Source organism: Heterocephalus glaber, unplaced genomic scaffold, assembly GCF_053883595.1.
Source record: "Heterocephalus glaber isolate CG9 unplaced genomic scaffold, H.glaber_assembly_v1.0 deba00001550, whole genome shotgun sequence".
Taxonomy (NCBI): Eukaryota; Metazoa; Chordata; class Mammalia; order Rodentia; family Bathyergidae; genus Heterocephalus; species Heterocephalus glaber.
This window is the reverse complement of record NW_028258343.1, coordinates 19,730,654-19,756,316: the sequence shown is the minus strand read 5'-3', so window position 1 is coordinate 19,756,316 and position 25,663 is coordinate 19,730,654. Positions and strand designations below refer to the sequence as shown.

The window sequence follows — 25,663 nt, the reverse complement described above, 5'->3', positions numbered from 1 at the left end:
TCCCTCCCTCCCTCCCCCGGGGTTGCTTTGACTGAGCTGCCAGCACGAAGATTTCTCTTCTCAATTTGCCCTCTCTCCTTTCTTACCAGATTTCCCCCAGGAATGATCCATCACATTTTATCACCTCCCCTCCCTTCACAGAACAATTCAGCTTTTCTGTTGATCTTACTTTTTGTCTTTTATGCCCTGTGTTTCATAGTACTGTACCAATAAAGAACCAAATACAAACCCAAACCAAATACAAATAAATACAAGCCAAATACAAACAACAAATTTGGATAAGATCTTCTTGCTATATAACGTAAGTCATTTTACGTTGTGTTATTGGGATAAAGATATAAATAAAAACATCCCTTTCTCAAGAGGAACGTTTATTAAAACTATTATATTGTGAGATTTACATATTGAGGCAACTTTGTCATACTGTTCGTGAATCCATTTATTCACTCCAGATATAGAACCTTATGCATTTTTCTTAGATTCCACATAGATCTGCAGTGAATCTGCATAGTCTTAAAATTGTCAGCAACTAATAATTCAAGTAGAATTTGGCTTTCACCTCTTTCCTCAATTCATCCCTTTGGGAGTGATATTGACTTACAATATCAATGGAATAGTAAGAAATGAGAAGTTCTGAATTGAATGGCACTAATTAGTTTATATAAAATTCTTCTAGTATAAAAATAAATGTATATCACAACATATATGTGTTATAAGTATACCATACTAGCAAATACTTCCTAAATTTCTGTCACTAGAGCCCTAAAGGTTTGTTCCATGTGCCAGCAGGAGGCTCTGCTAACACTCACTGAGGGGGCAGAGGTACTGGCACGGCCACCCAGTCAACTTGAGTCCCCAGGCCTGAGATCACAGATGGCCAGGGAGAGTCCACACAGGTGCAGGTGCACTGGATGGAGGAGAAGCTCGGGCCACTGTGTATCATCCTCCACCTGCCAGACAATCCCACCAATCACTAAATGGCTAGGGAGAAGGCAGAACTACAAATATCTGGAAACTCACTTAAAGAGTTTTCAGAGCATTCGAATTATATTCTGGCTACAGCATTGTGCAATCTCCCTTAAATATGCTGTTACATTTTCAAAGAAACAAAATCCTGTGTAATAGTTTTAAACTCCAGAAATGGTCATTTTGCTCATCTTGAAATAAAGGATTGTTAGGATTGATGACATGGAAATAGCCATATTGTTCTTTAAAATTCATTTAAAATGATATTCATTCTCATATGGGAAAAGTGAAATATTTCTGGGATTTGATGACAGGTAAAATATCTTGATATAGATATTACAAAGAAGAGCTTTTTAAACAAAATTATTTTCTTTGGAAGATTTTTTTTAAAAATTATACCCGTGACATTATAGCAAACTTCCACCTATATTTCAAGCATAATATGAAGATACAGTTCATGTGTATGGATAGTAATATATGATTTTACAGAGTTATTTGAATTAATGTGTGTATAACTATATTCACAAATTTTTTAATTCCCACCTAAAATGTTGGCACACAGGGAATTTCCAAAGAAATACACTCAAACATGGAATCATATGTTGATGCTGCCATACCACCCTAAGAAAAAATATTTTTGCATAGGTTAAAAAAGAATCTGTATAAAAACAAACTGGCTAGAGTACAAATAATCTGGCTGGAGTGGCCCCCAGAGCAGATGCAACCAATAATTCAAATTACTGGTTTTCACATCTCTGGTCTACATCAGCTCCAAAGTAGTGAAGAAATAGTTTGAGCAAGCAGTCACAAGATGTAGCATTTTTAATTCTTTCATTCTCACTTGTACTTCCTTCTTCTGGTATTCTTTTGGAATTCTGACTGTGGAACACCTGAGGATAAGTTCCCCATTGTGTACTGAAGCCATTCCTTGGACAAGCTTCAACACACTGACTACACTGACTACCTGCTGTTGTCTAGCTAGCCTTGGGCTGAAAGTGCCTGTGTACAGCAAACCTCAGGAAATCTTCACTGCAGTTTCCCACTGCAAACCCAAAAGAGTTTCGCTGAACAATTCGCTCTGTGTAGTTACTGGAAACCTTCCAAAGATGTTGTCCTGTAGCCATTCTGGATCACTTGTGCTGTGATGGTTTGTAAAAAAATGGTGTCTTGGATCTCTGCTCCTCCCCTTTTGATACCCAGACCTTCTATCTCCCTGGCCATAAAACATTCCATTCCATCAGGTCCAGTGATTGCTCCCCAGTGCCTGTGCCCTAAGCCATCTAGAGAAACAGACAATGGGGTCTCCACCCTTGAAGTTGTCACAGTCCAAACTGGAACAAGGTTCCCGAGGATGCAAGCCAGGCAGAAAAACATACATTTTCAGGACTGGGCAAGGGATGTCATGTCTTGTGCATTTGGGGTACAAACTTGGCTTCCTGGTTTCATTATGTTTTGTGTAAAGCCAGCTAAACCCTCCTCACTCTTACTGTTTTTCTCAGAGTCTTTGAAACTGCCCTCCCTTCCAGTATATCTGGCTTACATCAGCTTTCATCAACGGCTGCTCTCTCAGCTCTTGCTCTTGATTAACTCTGGATCTCTGCAGCTCCTTTCCCCACTTTCCCTGCACTCTTCTTTCACAGACTCCTGACCCCTGGAATGCCTGTCACCCCATTGTGCTGTCTTTTGCTAATCAACACCTGGCTGGTTTTGAAATTAGCTCTCACAAAGCCCACATTTGCATGGCACATACACAGATATCTCGCATCTGCCTCCAAAGGAAGACAAGTATAATACCTGTATAATTGGGAAGAGGGCCTATTAATCACACAGCCTCCAGCCGAGCAGAAAGCCCTGCCAGACCCCATAGTGATGAGCCAAGTGTAAGGTTTCCAGCTTTCTCCTCCAGCGGCAGCTTTTCCCTCTAGTTAGTACCAGGTAGCATGAGAAGGGCATTACAGGTGTGCACTATTTTAATGAAAACCAAAAATGCAGAAACCACATTTCCAAAATAGATTAAATGTGTCTGGAAAGAGTGAGGTCAACTAGGGAGATGATGTTGTTCCTACTACAAAAAAATTAATCAAATTTCTCAAGCAATGTGTCATTGGGAATCACAGATTAGAAAACACATTCATGTGATCTCAGTCATTTAACCAAGCAACAGTCAGGTGAGGGCAGCAGAACAAGCTATAGACCCTTCCTAATAAATACAGCCAGTAAATAGGGACATGGACCTGCCCTCACACCAAAGATGGGGGAGGGGCTTCACCCTGAATCCTGGTACTAGCTGATGGATAATGGATTTCTCAAGTCTAAAGAGTCAGGGTTCATCAGTGAGAAAGATCATTATGATTGATTAGCTTGGTCGGCCCTGAGTTAGGGGAATGGGTATGTATATACCTTGCTTCCCTTACACACACACTATGGTGCACTTCCTGTAACCAACGCAACAAAGACAATGTTTTACAAATAAATATTTATCAGTGATACTGAGAAAATATTTATAGCAATAAGTGATGATGTTTTTTGAAATGTATGTTAAGATTCCAAATCATGCATTGGAAAACAAAACCCTTAATCTCTCTCTTCTCTAGCCACATCCAGAGAATCAATATTTCTAAATTTAATATAAACCTCTCCAACCAAATGGCTCATTTTTGTTTTCATTTATTTCCTCTACTTGATTTCCTTTACTTCTGATACACTTCTAAATTCATGGCAGGTTGACTATTAATTATTTTTGTAGGGACTATCAGAGGATACTGGTAAAAATGTAAATAAGCTTACCATTTCCATTAGATAAATAGGCCATTAGAGGTGGCTTAGAAACCATGTACAAATTAGCAGGGAAGTCATAGAAGAGTTTAGAAAAAGTTCTAATACCCAGGGCATGGCTAATATCTAAAAATAAGTTAGCTATCAATTTATCCTTCTGTTATATTTCTCTGTTCAAAACACTTTGTACTTTGTAGAGCACATGGAATGTTTGATCAACAGATTATGGGTTTTTTTTAACACAGTGAATAAAAAGTATGCCTTCAGATCAAGGAAGTTACAGGCATTCCAATTATTCCAGTTATTAACTAATATTTGTCAGTATCTTGGAATATCTCGGTATAACTTGCCTAGGAATACGGTACCAGAGTGAAGAGAGTTTTCTAGTTTTTGAAGCCCTAATTCCAGTTGATGTGGGAGTGGATTGGGAGAGGCATGTGGGTGTTTCTTAGATGTGATGCTGTGTGAGGCACACACATGGGGGGTCTTGGGTATGTTGCTCTTTCAGGATTCCTTACCTGGAAACACTTGTCCACAATGATTTCCTAGTTAAATATCTGGATCCTAATTTTCATTTCACCTAGGACATTGCAATTAAGAATGTAAATACAACACCCAAGCTGTGAGCTTGTGTCATTTTGAAAGGATGAGTGGGGAAAGGCTAGGAGCCGATGCTCAGCTACTGCTATGTGCCCAAGTCATATGGTTGCCATGGGAACTGCCTGTGTTATACTTGAGTTGAAAAATTAGGACAGATCTTTATTAAGAAAAAATAAGGTTCATTTGGTTGATTTGTTTCCCAGTGAAAAATGAGTTAGCTACTTAAATTATAAGTTACAGATTTTGTCTTTTTTTCATACTTAGCTAGATCCATAGCTCCATACTTTGATAAGAATAGACTTGAAGCACACAACTTTTTTAAATTAACAAAAGTATTGTATTCAAGGACATACATTGAAAATGAATAATTGTTCTCAAAGTTTCTTTTTAATATAATCTCTGCCCTTAAGAGAGTTCAATGTATAATTGATAGTTGTTTATTTTGTCTTGGTTGTGTTTTTATATACTTCCCAGAAATTTTTGCTGCAAAGTGAGTGATTTCTAATTCTTTGCTTTTATTAAAATTGAAGGAAAACCTTGTAGATTTGTCTGTTGCTAGTTAAGTAATTTGAAATCATTTTGTGATAGATAATTATGTATATTGTGATGTACAACTTACAATAAGTTGCAGAATTTACAGTAAGTGGCATCATTATAACAATGATGCAGCCACATCTCTATTTAAGAATGTCTTTGAGTGCTTCTACCTTTAAAAATACTAAAAATTGAATCCTGCTGAAGTATTTCATTCTAGTACTAATAAAATTTTTAAATAAAATTTTATATTTGTTCATAATAATTTTGATCAATCCATGTAATAGTGTACATTATTTGGATCAAGAGTTTAAAATAATAATTATGATTATAACTCAAATAAGAATATATTTTTTCCACATCTTTTTTTATCAGTGCATATTGGTTTGACAAATTTATGGGTTTCATTTTGACAGATTCATAAATGCACACCACATACTTTGATACCATTTTTAGAACTTAATGTCTATGGGCAGGGGAAAGAAAAATCAAATCTAAATGTACACATATTAAATTTAGTATATTTATGCATATTCATATACATTTGTTGCAAAGTGGTGTGAAAGAATAAGTAACACAACTCTCAGGTAAATTAGAATATTTTATTAGGACAAAATTCTGTGAAAGCGTTAGAATGGAACTAGATTCAAAAAGAAAAAGAACCATATAAAAAGTTCAGATATTTGAACAAGAATGTGTATATGTGCTTTTAAATAAAAACAAGTGAATTTTAAGCCATAGTAGTATTTAATTTCATTGGATATATTCCAAAAAGCAACATAATAGATCTCTTTCACAATGTTAACATTTAAAATGTACCAAAATAAATACTTTGTTTTGGAGGTTGTGGAGATCTCATGAAGTTGCTGCGTTGCCCAGGCTGGGATGGGCCTTATGATGCTCCTACCTCAGCCCCGGGTATACTGGGATTACCCAGCTGTAATGGCTCTTTTATAACTATTTAATTGATCCTATGCTACCTAACTTGATGTACAGATAAAACACAGTCCTTGTCAAAATAGCGATGGCATTTTTAGAAAAACAGAAAAAAATCCTGAAACTCATATGAAACCACAAAATAAACCATATAACAAAAACAAATTTAAGAAATAACAAAGTGGAAAGCACCAAAGCACCATTCTTCCTTATTTTAAAGTACATTACAAAGCTATGGTAAATAAAGCACTATGATACTGACATAAAAACACATACAAACCAATGAAATAGAATGGAGACCAGAAACAGATCCACAAGTATGTGGTCAACAAACCTTCCACAGGGTTGCCCTTTAAACTAATGAGAACTATTGAGTGTGTAGTTTTCAGGTGAATTCATTTGTTGAATTATTTCCAGAATATATAAAAGCAGCAATGGCCTCTGCTCTCTAAAGCAGTGTTTCTTAGAAGATTTCTTTCTTAGCAGTGTTTCTTTCTTGAGAAGGGCATTTTCTGCTCAGTCATTCAATGCATAACCACTCATGGCCCACTCCTGGAAATTTTGTCTCCTTGGGCCTGAGGCAGGATCTCGAGTAGGTGTGATTTTCAAAATTTTCACCAAAAATATTGCACTTTTCCTTTTGATTCACTATTAGATTCACTATTAATCTCTCTAAAGTCTTGAATTGCTCAGCAATACGTGGAGTCTGGTTAGCGAAGGTGACACCAGTACCAAAGTTGCATCATAGCTCTGGTTGTCCTATTAACTTTTTTCTCTGCCTGCAGAGTTATTTGTTTCACTTCCAGATGACCATCAAAACCTTCCACATAACTAGCACGTTATCAGATAGTGAACCTGTGTGTCTACACTGTGTGTACTCTATGTACACCAAACAGGCAGTTGATCTGGGCCTGTAAACTGAGTCTCCTGATGCTTAACCTGCCATCAAAGACTACACAAACAGTTTTCTTCTTAGGACAGAGCCGCTTGCTGCCTGCAATGGAAGATGGCTAGAGTGGGAAGGACTCTTCCTTCTCAGCACCCTGGATGTTTGCAGCTTTGAGGCTTGGCCCTGTGGCTTTTCCTCCTCCAACTCTGAATGTCCTGGGTCTTCACATACCCAGAGCATCTTGTCAAAAGTTAGTAACCCAAGGAACAAGATACATGTGCTGTGTCAACATTCTGTAGCATTAGAGTAGTTTATACACATATTCAAGAAATGTAGGAAGAGCAACCAAATATCAGTGTAAACAGGGAGTTTTCCAAAGGTTGCTGAAATAGGAGAATGGTAAACAAAATCCTGAAAGGACATGTCTTAGCACAGCTGAGAGTTCCAAAACACTTTGAGTAAGCAAAGTTCTACAAAATAATTTGCAAATCCCAGCTGGATCCATCCTTTAATAGTGAGAAATACTATTGTTACTGAATAGTAATAAGTAACCTATGTTACTTCTTAAATGAGCACCATTTAATGTTCTGATCTATCCTCTAGTCCTTATTATTCCTCTAGAAATAATAAATTTGTTTAGCATTACCCCTTTAGATCAAAATGCCCTGATGACTTACCTACAGATGCCAATCAAGTTTTGGATGAAATAACCATTAACCCATTAGCTGTTGAGTATTTTACTTTATTTTGCTTTTGTACTAAAATGTGCCCTTGTAAATTGGTGAGTAGTTCTGTAAACACATCAACAAGCCAAACACGAGAACTAAAACAGCCTCTGAAGTGAAATTAAATGTAAGGGGTTTTTTGTTTTTTGCTTTTAATATTCTCTGTATTCCCTCCATGCAAATTCAGAAATATAAGGTAAAATACGCACAGTCTGAGAGTAACAATGCTTTAATCTTATACCCAGTTGCATAATAAACTATTTTGAACTTGTGAACTAAATGAGATAATGCTAAAGGAATCACCTTCAAAAACAACAAAGGTAGTATTATTTATTTTCTCCTTAGCTTAGTTCCTCCCCGTGCTCACTGAGAATGCCATAGACGTTTCAGGCTAAATCATGGTGCTGTGCAAAAATGAGCTAAATCCTATGAAGTTTGCTTACTCCCCAGACAGAACTGGTATTGAGGTCCCTGTAATACTATTGAGTGTACTGTGCCTTGTTCACCGCTGCTGTTAGCATGCAGTATCTTCTCTGTGTGACTGACTTTTGATGAACTTGCACACCCCCAGGAATCTCCCTCTATCTACAGGAATGTTCGGGAACATCACAGAACAAAAGATGATACCTTAAAGATGATAGGAAATAGTATATGTTGCAACAATCTCAAATAATTGTGTTTTCTTTAATACTATGAGAGTTAAACTGAAACTGCCTACACAGAACATTGTGCAATGAATCTTATACTACCCCATTTCTTATATTTAATTTTACAATCATAAAATTATTTCCGAAGTGAATTATATTCAATCATAAATTATTTCAAAAGTAAGTGAAGTATATGTAAAATAAGCCAAGATATAATGTTTTGTGAAGAACTTTAAAAGCCACTGGCCTAGGGCTGGGGATTTAGCTCAGTGGTTCTGGTGCCTGCCTCGCAAGCGCAAGGTCCAGAGTTTGATCCCCAGTACCAAAAAAAAAAGAGAAAAGCCACTGGCCTGGAATAGAAGATGACTGTTTTCCTTCGTAATGCACAGTATCATTGTTTTTTAGGATATCTTTCCAGTCATGATCAGTTATTATGATACAAAATTGTTAATAAATATATGTTTGATGGCAATTTCCTCTTCACTGGAACTTCTAAATCACACTGATAGAATAATAATAGTAGGATGTGTTAGTGTTTTTAAATAAGAGCAAAGCATTCTCAAAGGAAGGATATAAACATGATTTATACTGACAGCTATAATATGAGCAATAATTTATTATTTAGTGTGTTCTACTTGAGTGGAAAAGAATAAAAATATGGGCAAATGAACTTAAGCTAACCAGTGTTTACACAGTAGAAACAGAACCATCTGTGATATTCTGTCTGCACCTCGTGCTTTCCCCATCGTCCAATTTGGATTTAAACCTCTACCATTCTCAACCCACACATTGTTCTATGCAGCGAGACAGTGCCGAGTCCTCTCACGCTCTTCCTTTTCCTCTACTCATCAGGGTTCCGTTATTTCTGACTCTGCTGTTTACTCTCTCTGACACTATCCTCGGCTGCCACCGACATGACCCTGGGTGTCACGGTTGCTCACACATCCCTGTATCCATTGTGATCTTCTCCTGACTTAATTCATAATAGTGTTTTATTAAAATTTAAAAAACAGTTGCTACATGATTACTTTAGTTAATGCTAACTTCAAATGTGGTTTCCAAGTCATGGATTGAAATGGAAAACATTAAGGCTCCAAGGATACTTTGAGTTCATTTCTTCTTATATCCTGAAATGTGGGAGTTGTTCCATTCTCACTGAATGATTTCCAACAGCTCCCCTCTTTGGTCTGATCAACTTATTATCACTTACTTTATAAATACAAATTGCTCCTCTTCAAGTCATTCATCTTCATGTTCTCACCCCCTTTTGCTATCACTTTATTGATCTCAGAATATTCATTTTCATCATAGAATTATGGGTATCTCCTCTTTTGTTTTTAATTTCTAAGTTTCACAACTCATACCTCCTATAATTTCATACCACCCTATTAGTTGAATGCCATGTTTGGGTTGATTTAGACCTAACACCATGTCTTAGTTACTTTTTTCCTTGCTGATACAAAATACCTTACACCCAAAGTTAAAGGGGAAAAGGCTTATTTGGCTCACAGTTTGTAGAGCTTTCAGTTCATAGTTGGCTGGCTCCAAGTCATAGTTGGCTTGGCAGAGGGCGTCACAGAAGAGAAACAGTCCATAGTAAGCAGGCAGGTGAGAGCACATTAGCCCTTTCTGCCCCTTATATTTTGTGCAGGCTACCTGCCCTAGGGCAGGTGTAGCACTCACATCCATAATCCTAGCCACAACTGTGGACTGCTTTAGTAATCACGTAACTTTGATCCCAGCACCACACATTCTAGATCCGGCCACCTCTGAAATGCACCCCCCATGACTGCATGAGGCTTTGGGGGGGACATCCAGACACAAGCCATGACACATAGTGTGCATTTTACTACGAAATCCAACTGTAACTGAAAGTGTACTGGGAGATACAGAAAAGCTTCAAGTTATTGTCTCAGAGTTGTTGATTTTCATTTTCATCAATGTACTTATTTCACAAACTTCAAAAAGTCTACGTTGTTCATAACTAGATGATGAGAAACACATTGTCAGTGGAAGCTTAATATTAAAAATATTATGAGGGCCTGTCCAAATCTAGATGAGACAGTATACTTGGTCTTTACTGTCTTGTGATTAGAAGTCTGGGGTCTGAGTTGAAATGACATAGATGGGGTGCTCACGTTTTCTTTGGTTCAAACTTATGTTCTGAAACTTCCAAAGCTGCTGCAGGATTTACCCTGGAGTTCAAGACCCACAGCCTAGCAGTAGAGTTGTGGTGTGGACTTGCCTCCCAGACAATGTATCCCAGCTCTCAGAAAGCACCAGTGACCATGTTCCACGAGACAGCACCACACAGAGCAGTGGACCTTAACTGCTGCTGCCCTCTAAAGCACTGGGAACTTCACCCTGGTCTGGATGATGGCAGCCAGGGATCCCCAGCAAAACCTAAAACCTCCCACAATGTGTGCAACTTTGCTCTTTCCCTGGTAGCTTCAACTCTGTGCAGAAGGTGCCTCTCATTTCTATGGGGTGGATATGACTCTGTATTCACGGAGAAAGATGATTTCCTTTCCCAGTTTCAATTTATCCCTTGTTGCACTTTGTATTCAGTCTACAGAGCTCTCCTCAGACTCACTGCTCCTAGGAGAGAGGTCAGACAGGAATGACAGAGAGTTAAATTGATGATTCAGTTAACAATGCAGTCAGGGATGCAATTAGATGCTCATAAGTTTCAGTGGGTAAAAATTTGAAAGTTTCTTTTTTTGGTACTGGGCATCGAACTCAGGACCTTGAGCTTGTGAGGAAGGCAGCAGAACCACTGTGCCATTTTCAAATGGTGATTTGCAGTCCTGTAGATTCAATCTAAAGTTTCCCATTGTGAGTATATTTCTTCATCTGCTCAGAGCTAGAAGCTGCTGAGAGTAATGATGGGTGGCAGTGAGGGCCAGGCCTGCTGCTCAGGGACCACTGGGGGTAGACATTGGTGCAATCGGTGAGCTCTGCTGAGGGCACACCTGGAGTCTGCCCCGTATAACCTTGACCACAGCTCATAAATATGGTCCACAATCTCAGGAAATGGACTTCCCTTATCCCTCTTCTCCTTTTTTCTGCTTTCTCTTCAAATCCTCCTCTTTTTAAAAATAATTCATGACTTCCCTTTGGAATCTGATCACCCTGTATGAGACTTTTCACATGTAAACTGTTGTGCTCAAAAACTCTGTGAGAGAAGCAACATTAACCCTGAGTATTCAGCCAATGTGACTGAAAAAACTATTTGATCATTAGAGGCATAAACTAAAAGTCGCTGGAAGCTTATGTAAGGGCATCTCTGTGAACATTTACCTGTGATTAGTCTCTGCTTGTGTTTTCTTTTGGTGATGCATTATTGATTTTTTTCTTTTCATATCCCACATGCTTTCAGATGTTAATCTCTTGAGCAGCACAATTATTCTCCCAACAAAGGCAGTTTGGCATTTGGCTCTGCATCACTGAGGCCCAGTTGGGGTTCTGATGACAGAAAGTCTACTTGTCAACCTTGTTCCATTAATCCAAAGAAAATGGAATTTATCAGGAGCCGCACCTCCAGCATGTGCTACCTGTGCCTCTGTGCAGACTTCTATCATGTGCGTCACTGGCAGAGAGAGAAGGGAGCAGTTGCACTCTTAGGTACCACTCTGCAGCCTGCTCTATGGCAAAATAAACAAGCAATATATTTTTAGGACACCACCTGCAGCAAGCAGCTGCACCAAACAGAGCAGAACTACGAAGGGTGTGATTTGTCCCATTTAATATGAAGCATTGAGGTCTGAGAAGGGAGGGAGGAGAAGGTTCTATCTATACAGCCCACACACTGCAATTTAAACTAAAGCTGATTTTCTATCTTTTTTAGATTGGAATTGAGGTGTCATTATATCTCTCCTCCTTTCCAACCCCACAACCTCTGGCTGAAAACAATTCTGTTATTGAGGTTATAACTGTTAACTGGGAAAATCATTTTTCTCTGCCTGAAACTTCCTTTCTCATTCAAGGGCAATTTTCTCTCATGACAACCTATACTTAAATGCCAACATCTGCTACATCTGAGCTGTATATAAGATGATGCCTGGCATTTACATGAAGCCAGTGACATGGTTAGAGACTCGCACACTTGGCTTACATCAGATTTCCTTCTCATCTATAGCTTTCATCTATTTCTGTTCTTCTACAGGACATCTTCTCTCTGAGTGTGCCTCACAAGTTCAAAATACTCTGAGAGCTGAACTTTTAGCTCTTATTTAAATCGACAATCTGTTCTTGAACTAATCTAATCCTTCCCAGGCACAAAATCTGTGCAGTGTATCACAATAAATATTCCACTGTACCTGCACTGTCTGAGTACCTAGAATTTCGAGACTGATCCAAGAGATATTTTAAGTGCTTTCTTTTCCCTAGATTTAAAAATCTCCTCATTCGCTTAATGGCTATTGATTATAGCCTCAGAAACCAAAGTCACCATTTCATTTTGAGTTCTTCTGGGTGAGCCAGAATAAGTATAATTACATTATAGAGGACTCTGGAGGCATCCAAGTAGTTGCTAAGTGAGGTCATTTTAGTGCAGAAAGGCGCAGTTAGTTTTAATATTGAGTTGAGATCACTACGTGCCATCCATTTTTATTTTTCTTGAAAATAAACACACTTTTAAAAAGGAAACTGTGCCTTACTGATATCCTCTCATAGTACTGATAATATTGTTCTAAGACTTAGAGAAAAGGCATGAAAGAATCAGAAGTCTGCAGCAATGTGTGCCTCCTGCTAATAAAGGAAATCAGATCTGGTAAGTGGAGATTCCATTACCTTCACCTTCATCATCATGGGCATGATTTTTTAGGAATATCAGGCACAAAGTGTATTTATGCCAAAGCCATTTGCAGGAGCGCTGGATGTGGAAACTGCTTCCATCTCTTTTACCTTTGTATGCTATTAGCAAAGCTTTTCTGGCACAAGCTCTTTGACTGGCTTTGGCTAAATTACATCGACTTTGAAATTGCCAATCAAGTTTCTACTTTACAACTGTGGACAGTGCCTTTAACTCTGTGTGGTCGAAACTTTAGAAGAATTCTGGAATGGAGATATCTTTAGTTACAAGTAGTAAAAGTAGACCTTTAGCAGGGCATCTTTACATTCATAAAAGAAGAGTCAGTAAGATTGATCTTTAATGAGCACTTACACTATATCAAATATTCTTTGGGCTTTCGGTAGTCATTTATGGTTTCCTCAGCTTTCTTAGTTCCTTTTCCTCCCTTTTTCATTTTGCTTCTCTGACTGAATAATTTCAAAAGTCTTGTCTTTGAGTTCATTGATTTTTCTGCCTGATCAAGTCTGCTGTTAAAGCCTTTTAGTGAATTTTTCAATTCTGTTATCCTATCCTTGAGCTTCCAAAATTGTTGATTCTTTTTTTATACAATTTTATCTCTTTGGCAGTGTTCTGATTTTATTCATATATAGCTTTTCTGAAATGGTGAGCATCATTAAGACTGTTACTTTGAATTATTTACCAGACATTTTGTTTCCCACCATTTCTTTAGGGTCAATTTTTAGGGATTTATTTTGTTTGCTTGGTGTGCCTGGGCTCCCTGTTTCTTTGTGTGCCTGTACATTTCTATTGGGATTCACACATTTGAAGAAAAACATCAGCTTTGGGCAGTGCCCCACCACCCAAAAAGAGCCTGAATGTTTATTGTGTGCACCCCAACACTCCCTGCCCTATCGAGGAGAAGCTAGTGGATGAAAGTTTCCTTCCACTTACTCTGCCCCGGACCAGAAGCAGGAAAAATGGTCAGCAAATTTAGGCTACTCCAAAGTAGCATTTTTGGTTTGGTTTTTAAAATTTTTACTGGTGCATACTGATTACAGCTCTGGTGGAGCTGGTGCACGGACATAAGACGTCTTAATATTTCACATCCCCTTCTTTATCTCTCGGTCCCCGTCCCTTTTGCAAAAGCTCTATCTCCCCATTTCTTGTTTTCAGTTTCCTCAACCTGGTGCCTTTCTTCTGCCAGTGCTAAGATTCAGACAAAACAAAAATCAGTCCCTGTGGCCACGCTGCAAGTGTCTGACTATTGGGCAGAGGTTGCAGCCTTCTCTTTCCTTTCTTCAAAGAAGCCAGGAGCTGGGAGTCCCTTTCGGCCGTCACACCAGACTGCACACTACGCTGCACTGAGGGGAGGGACTGGGGTGAAGAAGCATCGTGGATTTTCCTACTGCCTTTCATCCCATGAGTTTTGCCAGCACCGGGAGTAAGACAAGAGTCTCTTACCTGGTTTCCAGACTTCTCACAATGGGAATTACTCCGTGTACTGTTGTTGAGCTGTTAGCTTCATGGGAAGAAGGAGAGCCTGAGACTTCCGATCCCACCCTCTTGTTGGTGTCACTCCCACTCATTTACTGGAGTCTGTATGTGATAAGAAAATAGTGAAGATTAAAAAAAGGAAGTCTTCATTCTTTCACAGCATATTCAGTAAACATTAGTTGTTGTTGTTGTTGTTAAAGTTACTTTGTGGCAAGAAGCAGGCAGGTTATTTGGAAAAAGTAGAAGCAATGACCAATTGGGATTTTCACAAAGTTAGAAAATTCAAGACTGTGAGTTGATAGAAGAATCTGAAATTTAGGCGAGATGCTTAGATGTGATTTAAAACCTAAGAGAAATCAGTAAAAGCTCCTAAACCATAAAGATGTACGTGATGCCGTTGCTTATTCATTTCCCCAAGCCACCAAGTTTTTGTTACTATTCTCTCATTGACTTCATTTTCTATTAGTGTTAATAAGTAATTGTGCCTTCTACTCTACGGAAGTTTGCTCTATAATAATGTTATAAAGTGATCTAGATGGATATTTGAATATGAGACTTTTAAAAAGGATAAATCAATTATAATATTCACCATTTATAGAATGTGCTTTGCCTTAAAGAATATTTAGCATCCTAAAATTGTTTCCTTCAATTTGTAAAGGCGAAGCAAACAAATACTATATCAGCTAATGATGATTTGACCATAATCAAAGACAGAATCAGCATGTAAATGGAGAATGGAATTTACATGTAGGTGTTTGTTTGTTTGCTTGCTTGCTTGCTTGCTTGCTTTTTGAGCTACCAGTACCAAGCATTGAACCCAGAACCTTCACACTGAGGTACATCCCCACCCTTTTAAAATTTATTTTTCTTTTGATACAGGGTCTTGCTGAGTCACTAAATTATGCAAGCTGGACTTGAACTTGTGATCCTCCTGTCTCAGCTTCCTGGAGTGCCAGAATCATAGGCATGCATGCTACGCCTGGCCTTACATCTACGTTTTATGCAAATTATTAGCATACTACTCATGCACCCATTCCAAGCTGATTGAAAGCCTTTCAATACATATCTCTTACATTATGGCGTGCTTACTTCAGAATGAAACTTTTGCATCTGTCTTTAGAGGCCATGTAGTTTACTGGCTAGTTCCTACCAAAGTCTTAGATTTTACTGGTTAGTGGTGCTTGGCTGTCAAGTGGCTCTCCCTGAAAGAACATACAAATTAAAATATGTTTATTTGTTCGAATACTGGATGTGTGCATACAAAAAATCATTCATGCAAGTAGACAAGGGAAGTACAAGACAGCCCAAAATTTAGAATATTTATTTTTCTTGTTTTTCTTAACACTTTCACAGAAAGAAATAGTTTCTCTAGAATAAATTGCTTAACCAATAAAAATAATTCCACTCTCAGAAGGAACGCAAGCAAAGCTAAAGTCATAGCCCCCTCCCTTAAAAGTGCAACCTCTAATTTTAATCAATAGTATTAAGAAAATACAATGAAAACGAAAGCAAACTAACAGATGAGTATATTTAAAATGTGTGTTCATTTTGTACTCATTAAAATATAAATGCAGGACAAATCAAAATATAAAACTTTATATAGTGTGGTAGGAATTATTCTAGTTAATCACATTTGAAGCATTGCTTTGAAGAGTCAAGAATCTAGAAGAGGCAAGGACCGTTTCGCATCCTTTCTCTGTGTTGTAGCTGAGAACAGAGTCCCAGCAAGTCGTGCTGGGAGCAGGCCTCATGCTTGCCAGGCACAGCCCCCTATCCACCTGCCTCTGACTGTGTCTTGGAATTTTAGATGTTACTACCTTAGTTCACAATTTCTTTTATCTTGGCAAGGTCTTTTATCTTAATACTAAACCGATTAGTACCTAGTAAGTATTGGCTTTACATACAGAATGCTTTTAGCCTTCTGTTACATTTAAAAGCATAAGCTATCCAATCTACAGGGATCTATTTTCAAATCAATATGGGATTCTGGAATGTAAAAAATTCTTTAGCACTCAGAAGAGTGAATTCTGAGAATAGAATTGAAGTTGGCAGGACTGGGAATGAGGATGTTGTTTCTGGCCAGGGATGAATGCTTTCAAGCATTCCCTGAACCATTCCCTGTGGTGAACTGCCTTTCTTCTGACAATCAGAAGCCTCGCTCTACAACAGTAATATTCACCATTGATTAACACTTTATGACACCCAATGCTTGTCAAGGAACTGTACATTAAATAAATCCTCATCTATTAAAATGAGAGTGATAATGGGACATGCCTCATGAGATTACTGTGAGGTTTAATGACCAAATACAGGTGAAGAGCCCACACCAGGTGAAAGCACCTGGCAAAGGTGAGCAGTGGTTGGTGTTATTTTATCTCGCGCCTCTTTACATGTCTACCAACTTGATTTTCTCCAGGCTAAACTCCTTTGTCTGATCAGCTATTGCTGAGATGTGCTTTTGGCCTTTGTAAATATGAAAGCCTTGTCTCTATGGAGTCAGCAATTTAAAAAGGACAGCCTTGTCCAAAAATAAATGCAACTCTGCAAGTGTTGTCCAACTACCTGCATTAGAGTTTGCTGATCTTGGAAAACCTGTCTTTTTGGAGTGAAACAACACTGATTATTTAATTGCAAATAGTTGACCATCTCTTAACTTCAAGAACTGACTCTGGCTAGAGAGTCTGATCCATTTGATGTCTGTTTTTTACTTGCATAAATTTCACCCTGTGGGCTGAAGTTGGGAGTCTCCAGTCGGCTGAAGGTTTTGTTCCTGTGGATTCCATAGTCCAACGTCTACTCTGGGAATGGAGGCTGAAGCAGGAAGACCACAGTGTTGTCAGGTAGCTCCTTTAAAAATCGCTCACCAAAGAGAAGTAGTCCGGTCGTTTTTCATCTCAAAGAAAGAATTGGACAAGTCAAAAGTGGTGTTAAAAGTTTATTTTAAAGGTGAGGGGTAAAGGGTTGAGGGAAGAACAGAAGAAAAGATAAAAGTAAAAATCCTGAAGAGTCCCAGTAGCCGACTCTAGGCGGCATCTGGTCTCCTTCATGCCAGGCACGTCTTGTGGGAGCTCGGGAAAAGTTCTTCATATGGGGTCCTGAGAATCGTCCCTTGCAGCCCTAAGATCTAGAAATTGACAGGCCCCGCCCACTTCTCCAGCCCGCTTTGCCACGCCCTACGTTCCGTACCAGCGGCTTCAAACCCTGTCCATCCTGTGTCAGACTCCAACTCAGCAGAAAAGAACACTATTCCAACCTTTTGTGTCCTCTTTCCGGAGAAAGACTGCAGTCCCACGATGGCATTAAATACAAGTTCTCTGATGAGGACATTTCATTTCACTTTTATTTATTTTGTAATTAAGGAACAAGTGTTTAAGTAAGCAACAAACACAATAATGAGACCTCTAACTGGAGAGAACTTGTCACTCATTTATTTCCAGTATACTGGGCAAGGGTCTTGGGACGAGTTCACCAAGAGGGGACTCTCTTGTTACAAACACTGAGCATTTCTCAGCTCCCTTCAGAAAAGATTCCTTTTATGTCTGATGCCAGCATCATATCAGTCCCAGTTGGAAATTCGCATAATCAGTGGCCCAGTGCTGGCATTTGTCTTTGCCAACCTCCTCCCACATCCAATTTGTCACTGCTGAAATCTTTTTCCTTTCACCCTCTCCTGTTACCACCCACCCAGCTGTGCTGCTGGCTGATACCTCTAAAGGCTCACAGGTCAATTATAGGATGATCAGAATTCAGACATATGCAGTGGAGTTCTCTGCCTTTCAAGGATCTTCAAGCACCTGAAGGGCGGGGCTTTGAAATTTCTCTGCAAACCTAGGAGTTCACTACATAGCTTATTTTAATCTATTGATTACTAGGAAACATAACGATCTTTGCATATGCTTTCCAGAAACCAGGATTCACGTGTGAACATCCTAGTCACACCATTAGCTCATTTTGCATTGCTTTATGTTGAGTTTTAAAAATATATAGTGGAGGGCTGGGGATTTAGCTCAGTGGCACCAAGCCTGCAGCAGAAGTGCAAGGTCCTGGGTTTGATTCCCGGTAATGGAAAAGAAAAAAATAAGTATATATTGTGGAAACTCATCCTTCTGATCTTTTCTTTGTCTTTCTGCTTTATGTTGTCTTAATTCATGCCAAACATTTCATTTTGTTTTGATATAATTTATTGAATACTTTCAATGAAATTATGTTCTTTTTATATCTTTTCATAAAGAGTATTTACACATCAGGGTATCTCAAAAATACTCTTCTGAATTTGATCATAAACAGATATTTAAATTCTTCTTTCTTACATTTACATCTTTGATTCCTTTCCAGTTAACTTGTCTGTATGAGTGTGAAAAATACCAAATTTTCTCCCATAAGAATGTTCCATTTTTCCAACATTGTTTAGTGACAAAACCTACTTACTAACTGATGATGTAATTTCTGTATAAGCCACATTTCCCTTTATGGTTGGGTCTGTATCCAAACTCTACCTTCTGCTTGACTGATCTGTTTGCTGATCCTGGGTTTATGACTACTTTAGTTACTATTCCTTTGAAATAGGGCAAAGTCTTCAATTCTTACATGAAAAATCTTCATTTCTTGATTCATCTTCAGAATCACTTCAGAATGGCTTTTCATGGACCTACATTCCTTTACATGAATTTTAAATGAATGTGCCAAGTTCCATGAAAACCACTATTGAAAATAGCATGTAATTTATAGATCAACTGGGAATGAATATTTTACAGTGTTGATTAGAGAAGAATGTATATCATTATATTATTGAGTATTTACATCTATAAATGTTATCTATCTCCATTTTAAGTCTTCTTTAATATAATTAATAAATTTTATATATGAATTCAATATAATTCAATAAAATTTATCGATAAATATTTTATAATTATCTCCATAAGAGTCTAGTACAACTCATACTGTACCTAAGAAAAATCTAAAGGTACAATAGGAAATATAATAATATTATAGATTTAATTTTCAAAATTTATTGCTTTTCCAAACTATAAATATAGAAAGTTGGAATCGTTTTACAGCAATCTTGATGAATTCTGTTACAGTCTAAAATGCTGATGTAGAAGTTTTTAGATTTTAAATGAAGATAGATGTAATATATGCAAATAATATCATTTCTTCCGCCATTTTTCTTTGACCTCATTGCTTTTTGTATTCTTCGTGTATTTTCCACTTTCATAAGGAATTAGATTTAATAAAAAGAATCTAGGACATTTACCTTGTCCTCTTAGATGACAATATCTTACCCTAAGTCATCAACAGAGCTGTAGCTGGCCAGTATGATCAGCCTCTTCCACACTAACGGCAGATATCCAAAAGTGCTTAAGATCCCCCATACACTCAAACTTCCCACATCCTGTGATTTTTTTCTGTCTATTCTGGTATGTCATCTCATCACGCATTTCTAATTCTTTGTGTCTTATATTATTTCTTGGCATCCCATTCTATCCTGCTACCCCAAAGGTCAGTACCTTTTCATGGTCAAGCTTGCCACTGCCTGTCTCCTCTGCTTCTTAGGAAGCACACTTCCACCTAATCTCCTCATTGTATCTGTGCTTTTCATCCCAGTTCCCACAGGAAATGCTCTTAGGAAACACTCCACTTCTTCCTAACAATAGTACATTTAATCTGCATTTCCCCAAAGATCTCGTTGCTTTGGTTTTAATATCCTATTTGGTTCTTTGCACTTGAAACTTCCCTTTCTTTCTTTCTTTTTACACTCATGTATGATTTTAATTATATTTCACCTAGAGAATTTTCTGTACATGTTGCATTTACCATATTAACCAAAAACCTCATGTACATTACTATAATGTTTTTATGGGAATTGTTCTACAACAGAGCGTATATATTTTATTGATTTGTTAAACAGAGTAAAATAAGCATAAAAAGATCTTTTCAAAAAGTTGTTTTCAAGCCAGCTATAGTAAGAGCCTGTTTTCAAAGAACACTGAATCTAGTTTTGCTACTTGGCTCTCATCACAAATAACTGTACAGTTCTAAGTGTATTCATAATGCGTAATGTTTTAAAGTACGTTTAAAGATGAGTCTAAAGATGAAAAGTGATATAAATGAAAAGTGATATAAAAAATGAATCATTCTCTTCATCATTATAAAGATGAAGAGAGGTATTATGAACAGCAAATAGCATACTACATAGTGGAACTTCAGTAAATGCATCACATATGTAATAAATCATTTCAAAATGTAGCAGTACTTATAAGATCCACTGGAAATATATTTCAATGTTCTTCAATTATATGGCCAAAGATAGAGACTTTTGTGTTCTTACATATACTATTTGTGTTTTTGTCTGTTCTTTATTGTGTGTTGATCAATTACTTTTTTTCATTTCAGTTATATCTCATTTGATCAAAATTATATTTTTCTTCTTTTCCAGTTTCCAGACGTTTTGTTTTTAATCTTTGACAGAAATGCTGAGATTATTAGAATTATAAAATAATAGCAACTTTTCACTTTTGAATCACAAACTGGAGGCCTAATTAATCACATACATGAATTGGTGAAATGTTTTAGATGTTCAGAGCACTCATGCACATTTCCTGGCTTTGACCTCGGTTAAGAAGGAGTATACAGGCAGAGGAAATGTTCACTCTATGTATACAAATAAAACCCTAACCATTGCACATTCTCCAGGTACATTCCTCCAAAAACCCTCACTTTGCTGACTCACAAGTTACTTGGTGGTTGAGAGTCAGCTGGGATTCAGTCCTATCAATCCTATCTATTCAATACTATCTTCTTCCCAAGTCATTGTATTAACTCCAGTATCCATACACTGTTTAGTTATCACTAGAAGAAATACAGCCTCAAACCCTACTTATACATTTATATATTTTCAAGGCCAACTATAAAACAGGGAAAATTTGTTTTAACATCCTTTCTCTCTCTCTCTTACTAAGAATGTCATCATCAGATAAATCACACCATCTGTCTTCCACTTCATTTTATTTTTTAAAAAGTTTGATTGAGTACAGATTATATGCTGTTCAAATCCTCCAGGTTTGTGGGATGAGTTGGATGCATCATGTTGACGGATGGATACTGTTATAATTTAATTGCTGTCTTCAGGTAAACATCATTGCAAGCCTTTGACTTACTCTTGCAGCAGAATGATGTTGTTTTCAATGGGGGTAATTTTTAATTGTGTTGAGCCAGTCTGGTTACTTTGCTTATTGCCAAGGATTCTGCATAGTATATGCTCTCTGCTGCTATAGATAGGGAGGAAAAGTGACTATGAGGCATGTGGGATGTGGAAAATGAATATTTGGAAAACCTATCATTGGATGGACTTAGAATCCCACGGGTTTGCTTCCCATGTGAGAAAAGCTTCTGTGTTTCCGGTAATTCCATCTTCTAAGCACCCTCACCCATGAACAGGTGGAAAACCAGAAATAGAAATCAAGGCTTGAGAGATCATTTAAATTCAGAACTGATAGCTTGAGGCCCAGTGAGCAGACAAACCTGTAGGAATGGAAATAGTGCAAGACAAGGACCAAAGGAAGAAAATGGCATAGGGAAGGCAAGAGAAATGTCAGAAAAGGTGAAGGGAAAAGCAAGACTGGAAAAGAAGACGATGTGCACAATTTCAAAAGATGCCAAGATTCACCTCAAGTTCCACTTATATGCATGTATTAATCAAGAGTTTCACGGGGAAAGAAAAATTACTGGTAACACACGCATATGAAATGATGAACAAATTTAGTGGGCAAATTGCCAGGACCCAGCAACCATTAAAGAGCTAAACAGTAGAAATACTACATTTTAATGACTAGGACCTGCGGCCACAAGTTAGAAAACTTCAAAAGGCTGTTTGAAAAGGATCCTGACACTCCGTACTTGAAAGCAGTCATGGTATTAATCCATTAAAACATGTATGATCTATAAAAGAGTCACAATATTTGACTAGAGGCATAAACATTAAAAAACATTTCATCAGCTGAACTTCTAACTTTCAGATTATGGACATGAGTCTCCTGCGGTGGGGACCAGTGTCTCTGTAAGGGCTCAGAACTACGAGACAAGCATGGTGTCAACTCAGTGAAGAGCATGAAGACTGTAGAGGCAAAATAGCACTTGAGGTTATGTCGGTCCAGAGGGAAACATTCTCCCAATATTTCGGATAAAATAGAAACTAAATTTGATAGACGAATGTATTTCTTCTTGATCCACATTTCAGAACAGTATAAATCAATAATAATAAGATGGATATCTTCCAATGAACCAGTCTCAGCAAAGAATTATGAATTCTAAAACAATGCTTGTTTTAATTTTTGTGAGATTAATGAAATCCTCTCAGCCACCCCATCGAGGTAGGCCGGTCTGAGGATCACCTGTTGGTGTCGCTCAGGTCCTGCCGTGGCCTTTCACAGCAAGCTGCTCTGGAAGTAGCCCCCCGGAGCAGCCTGCCAGGCTTCCGGCCGCGTGGGTGGTGAGAAGTTTTGACTGTGCAGCCAGCAGATGTCATGACAAACTTCCAGCTCTCAGTAAAGAGGATACACACTGTTCTTGCAGCAAGATGAGGCTTGATCTCCCACCCACCCTCCTCCTCAGACACATCTCGGAACAAACATAGGTAAATACTTGACAGGTGAAATAGTACCTGGTGTCATTTACTGAGACGAAATGAACCATAAGTGGAAAGTGTTAATTCACTGCTGCAGTCACATCCCATTAGCAGAAAAGATGATCACAGATTCCTGCTCCTTTTAATAGTGCCTGGGAGAACAGAAACTTTTGTTTCTGTGGGCGATGAAATGAATCCATGTGGGCCCATTGGGACTTTTTAATGAGGCTTCTTTACACCTCCATGCGTTGCCAACTTTTGATGTTTATCTAAATAAGCTTTTCGGCCAGATTTCAATCTCTTTGATCTTCCTGTGCAGCCCACATGTCACTGTCTCCTCCTCTAATAGAAGTTGCTTTTCTCAAAGTTTCCCAGAGGAGGGAGTTTGTCAAAGCACCTGCTACGTAGACGCCACCTCGGAAGCTGAAGGGGATAGGAACCTCACCTAAAGAACATTCTAGAGTGTGGGGCAGCCCATCACAAGTGCTAACCAGCCTTCTGGGCCAGTGGTGAACCAAGGTGCCAGCCCCAGACTGTACACACACACACACACACACACACACACACAGAGTGGCTTCCAAGCAATCACTCAAGCACAAGTATCGGTTGCAGAAGCAGAAACGAAAGGAACAGCTGTCCTTATTCACAGCAAGCAGAAAAGACATCACTTTGCAGAGACTTTGGAACTTGGCTATGGACGGTGGCACCCGCATGGTGCTGGCTGGCTGACATGGGAATTTGAGAGTACTGTGGAAAGTCGGGGCTCCCTGCAGTCAGTAAAGCTCAAAGCCTTCAAAAGAGCAAGCTCTTCATAGGTGAATGTCCATGTAAGAAACCAGCAGGTTTCAAAGTAGTAACTACACACAAACCAGTAAATCAGGGTAAGCATTGACATTGTAAAATAATCCTTCATTTTTGAGGATTCAGCTAAAGGTCTGTTTCCTCAGTGAAGTAAAATGGAATGTAACATAGGAATAAAGTTCCAGGCATGTACCAGTTCCATAAAATTGGTTACACCTGCAATCTGATTATCTCCAAAGGCAGTAAGAAGATAACTTCATGTCGCTTGGAATTTTGTGTTTACATGAATCTGCTCAAAATATTTTACATTTTTAAAAGATAGAAGAGCATCTAAGAACTTAATGATTAGGAGTGAAGATTCCAGAACATAGTTCATTAAAATGTAGTCCCTGACCAGGTTTGGGATCTCGTTAAAAAATACCAGCTCTCAGGCCCTCTGGCAGACCCTTAGCAGTATATAATACTGCCCAGTCATCATGTGAAGCTCTCCAGGTAATTCTGATGCATGTGACAGTTTGACGGCCAGGCATTCCCTTAGAAAAGTGAAATATTAGTGAACAGTTCCTCATATATATTATCTTGATACATTTGGGAGGAAGTGAAGAGAGAAACCTTATAAAACATATAAACAACCCATCAAAGAGAATCTCAAATGAAAATCCAAGAAGTTTAATCAGTGTTAGGTTTCTTCTAGCCAAGAGGGTGAAAATGTTTCTTGTTCTGACACATAAGGCTCTTCACAAGGTTTTCCACCTGTCTCCAGTCTCATTCATTAGTTCAGCTACTTAAAAGATATTTATTGAGTGCTGCTCCACTGGACACCGAGATATTGAATAGAGATAGAAATATAGACAAATAATTATATCCAGCCACCATAACCCGAAGTACCTAATATGTAGTTCCATGTTCTATACCCTGCCCTTTGGAAGTTCTGAAATTTGAACATGCTTTTAGTTATTTTAAAATACCATCCCACCCCTCCCTCTTGTTTCTCCATCAAAAAGACTCACCCATCCTGTCATATGTAGCTCAAATAGGTCGTCTTACCTGGTTCCCCAGGTGAGGTCAGTAAGGTTGGTTTTCTGAGCCCTCACAGAAATCCGGCCATACTATCCTTCTTACAATTAGCACATTGTATTAGAGTCATCTGCTTGCAGATTTAAAATCCACTAGTTTGGGACCTGCTGAAGATCAGAGACTGACAAGTTAATAAATAAGCAGATACTTAAGGTGTCTCTTACACATCACACTGGTGACTTGAAGTAAACATGGAGAAGGCCACTTTAGAGATTCATGCAACATAAGATGTTCTGCCTATTTTAGTCTCCATAAAAAATGAACAATTTTATCTTGAACTAAAAGTCCCAGAATTAGTGTAACTACTAGTAACAGATACATTAAATTGCTTAACACAATGGCTTCTTAATGTTTGGTTCCTTTGTCATTTTCTAAACTAATCACCAACCCTATGGTATGTGTTATACTTGCAAGGAAGTCAACAAATCAAATCAACCTAGACATGATACAAGCTCAGAACGCTAACTTTCCAAGAAATTTTAGAGATTTTCTGCTCACCCCACATAGGAAGCTGAGGTGAAGGAAAGTGGGGTGCCTCCCACAAAGGAGAAAAAAGCCAAAGTAGAAAGAACAAACCTTGAACATAGATGATATTGAGGTAATAGATTCTTAACCAAAGAAAGTAGAAACTATTATAGGTTTCTTGGTGCATATTGTTTTTCATCTCCACAAAGGAGTTTAATAATCACAGTGATCGTATGACAACTTCATGGATTCTCTTTGGATTTGGCTTCCTCTCCAGAAAGCCAAATATAACCTCTCACTCAAGCTGGCCTTCCAGTCTTCCCGTGAGAGGGACCCGTA

The 25,663-nt window shown here is 38.2% G+C and overlaps 1 protein-coding gene across 7 annotated transcripts in view; it reads left to right on the top strand.

Moving 5' to 3' along the window:
• Nkain2 (sodium/potassium transporting ATPase interacting 2) overlaps positions 1-25,663 on the top strand; it is a 927,662-nt gene that overhangs the window by 776,178 nt on the left and 125,821 nt on the right. For 3 of the 7 annotated variants that reach the window (XM_087190288.1, XM_013077926.3, XM_021240622.2), the window contains one exon: positions 90-19,143. The exons of the other annotated variants lie outside the window; for them this stretch is intronic. In XM_087190288.1, coding sequence (XP_087046414.1) covers positions 90-213 — 124 coding nt within the window. In that variant the 3' untranslated portion in view covers positions 214-19,143. Of the gene's footprint in view, positions 1-89; positions 19,144-25,663 lie in introns of those variants that run through there. 7 annotated transcript variants of the gene reach the window in all.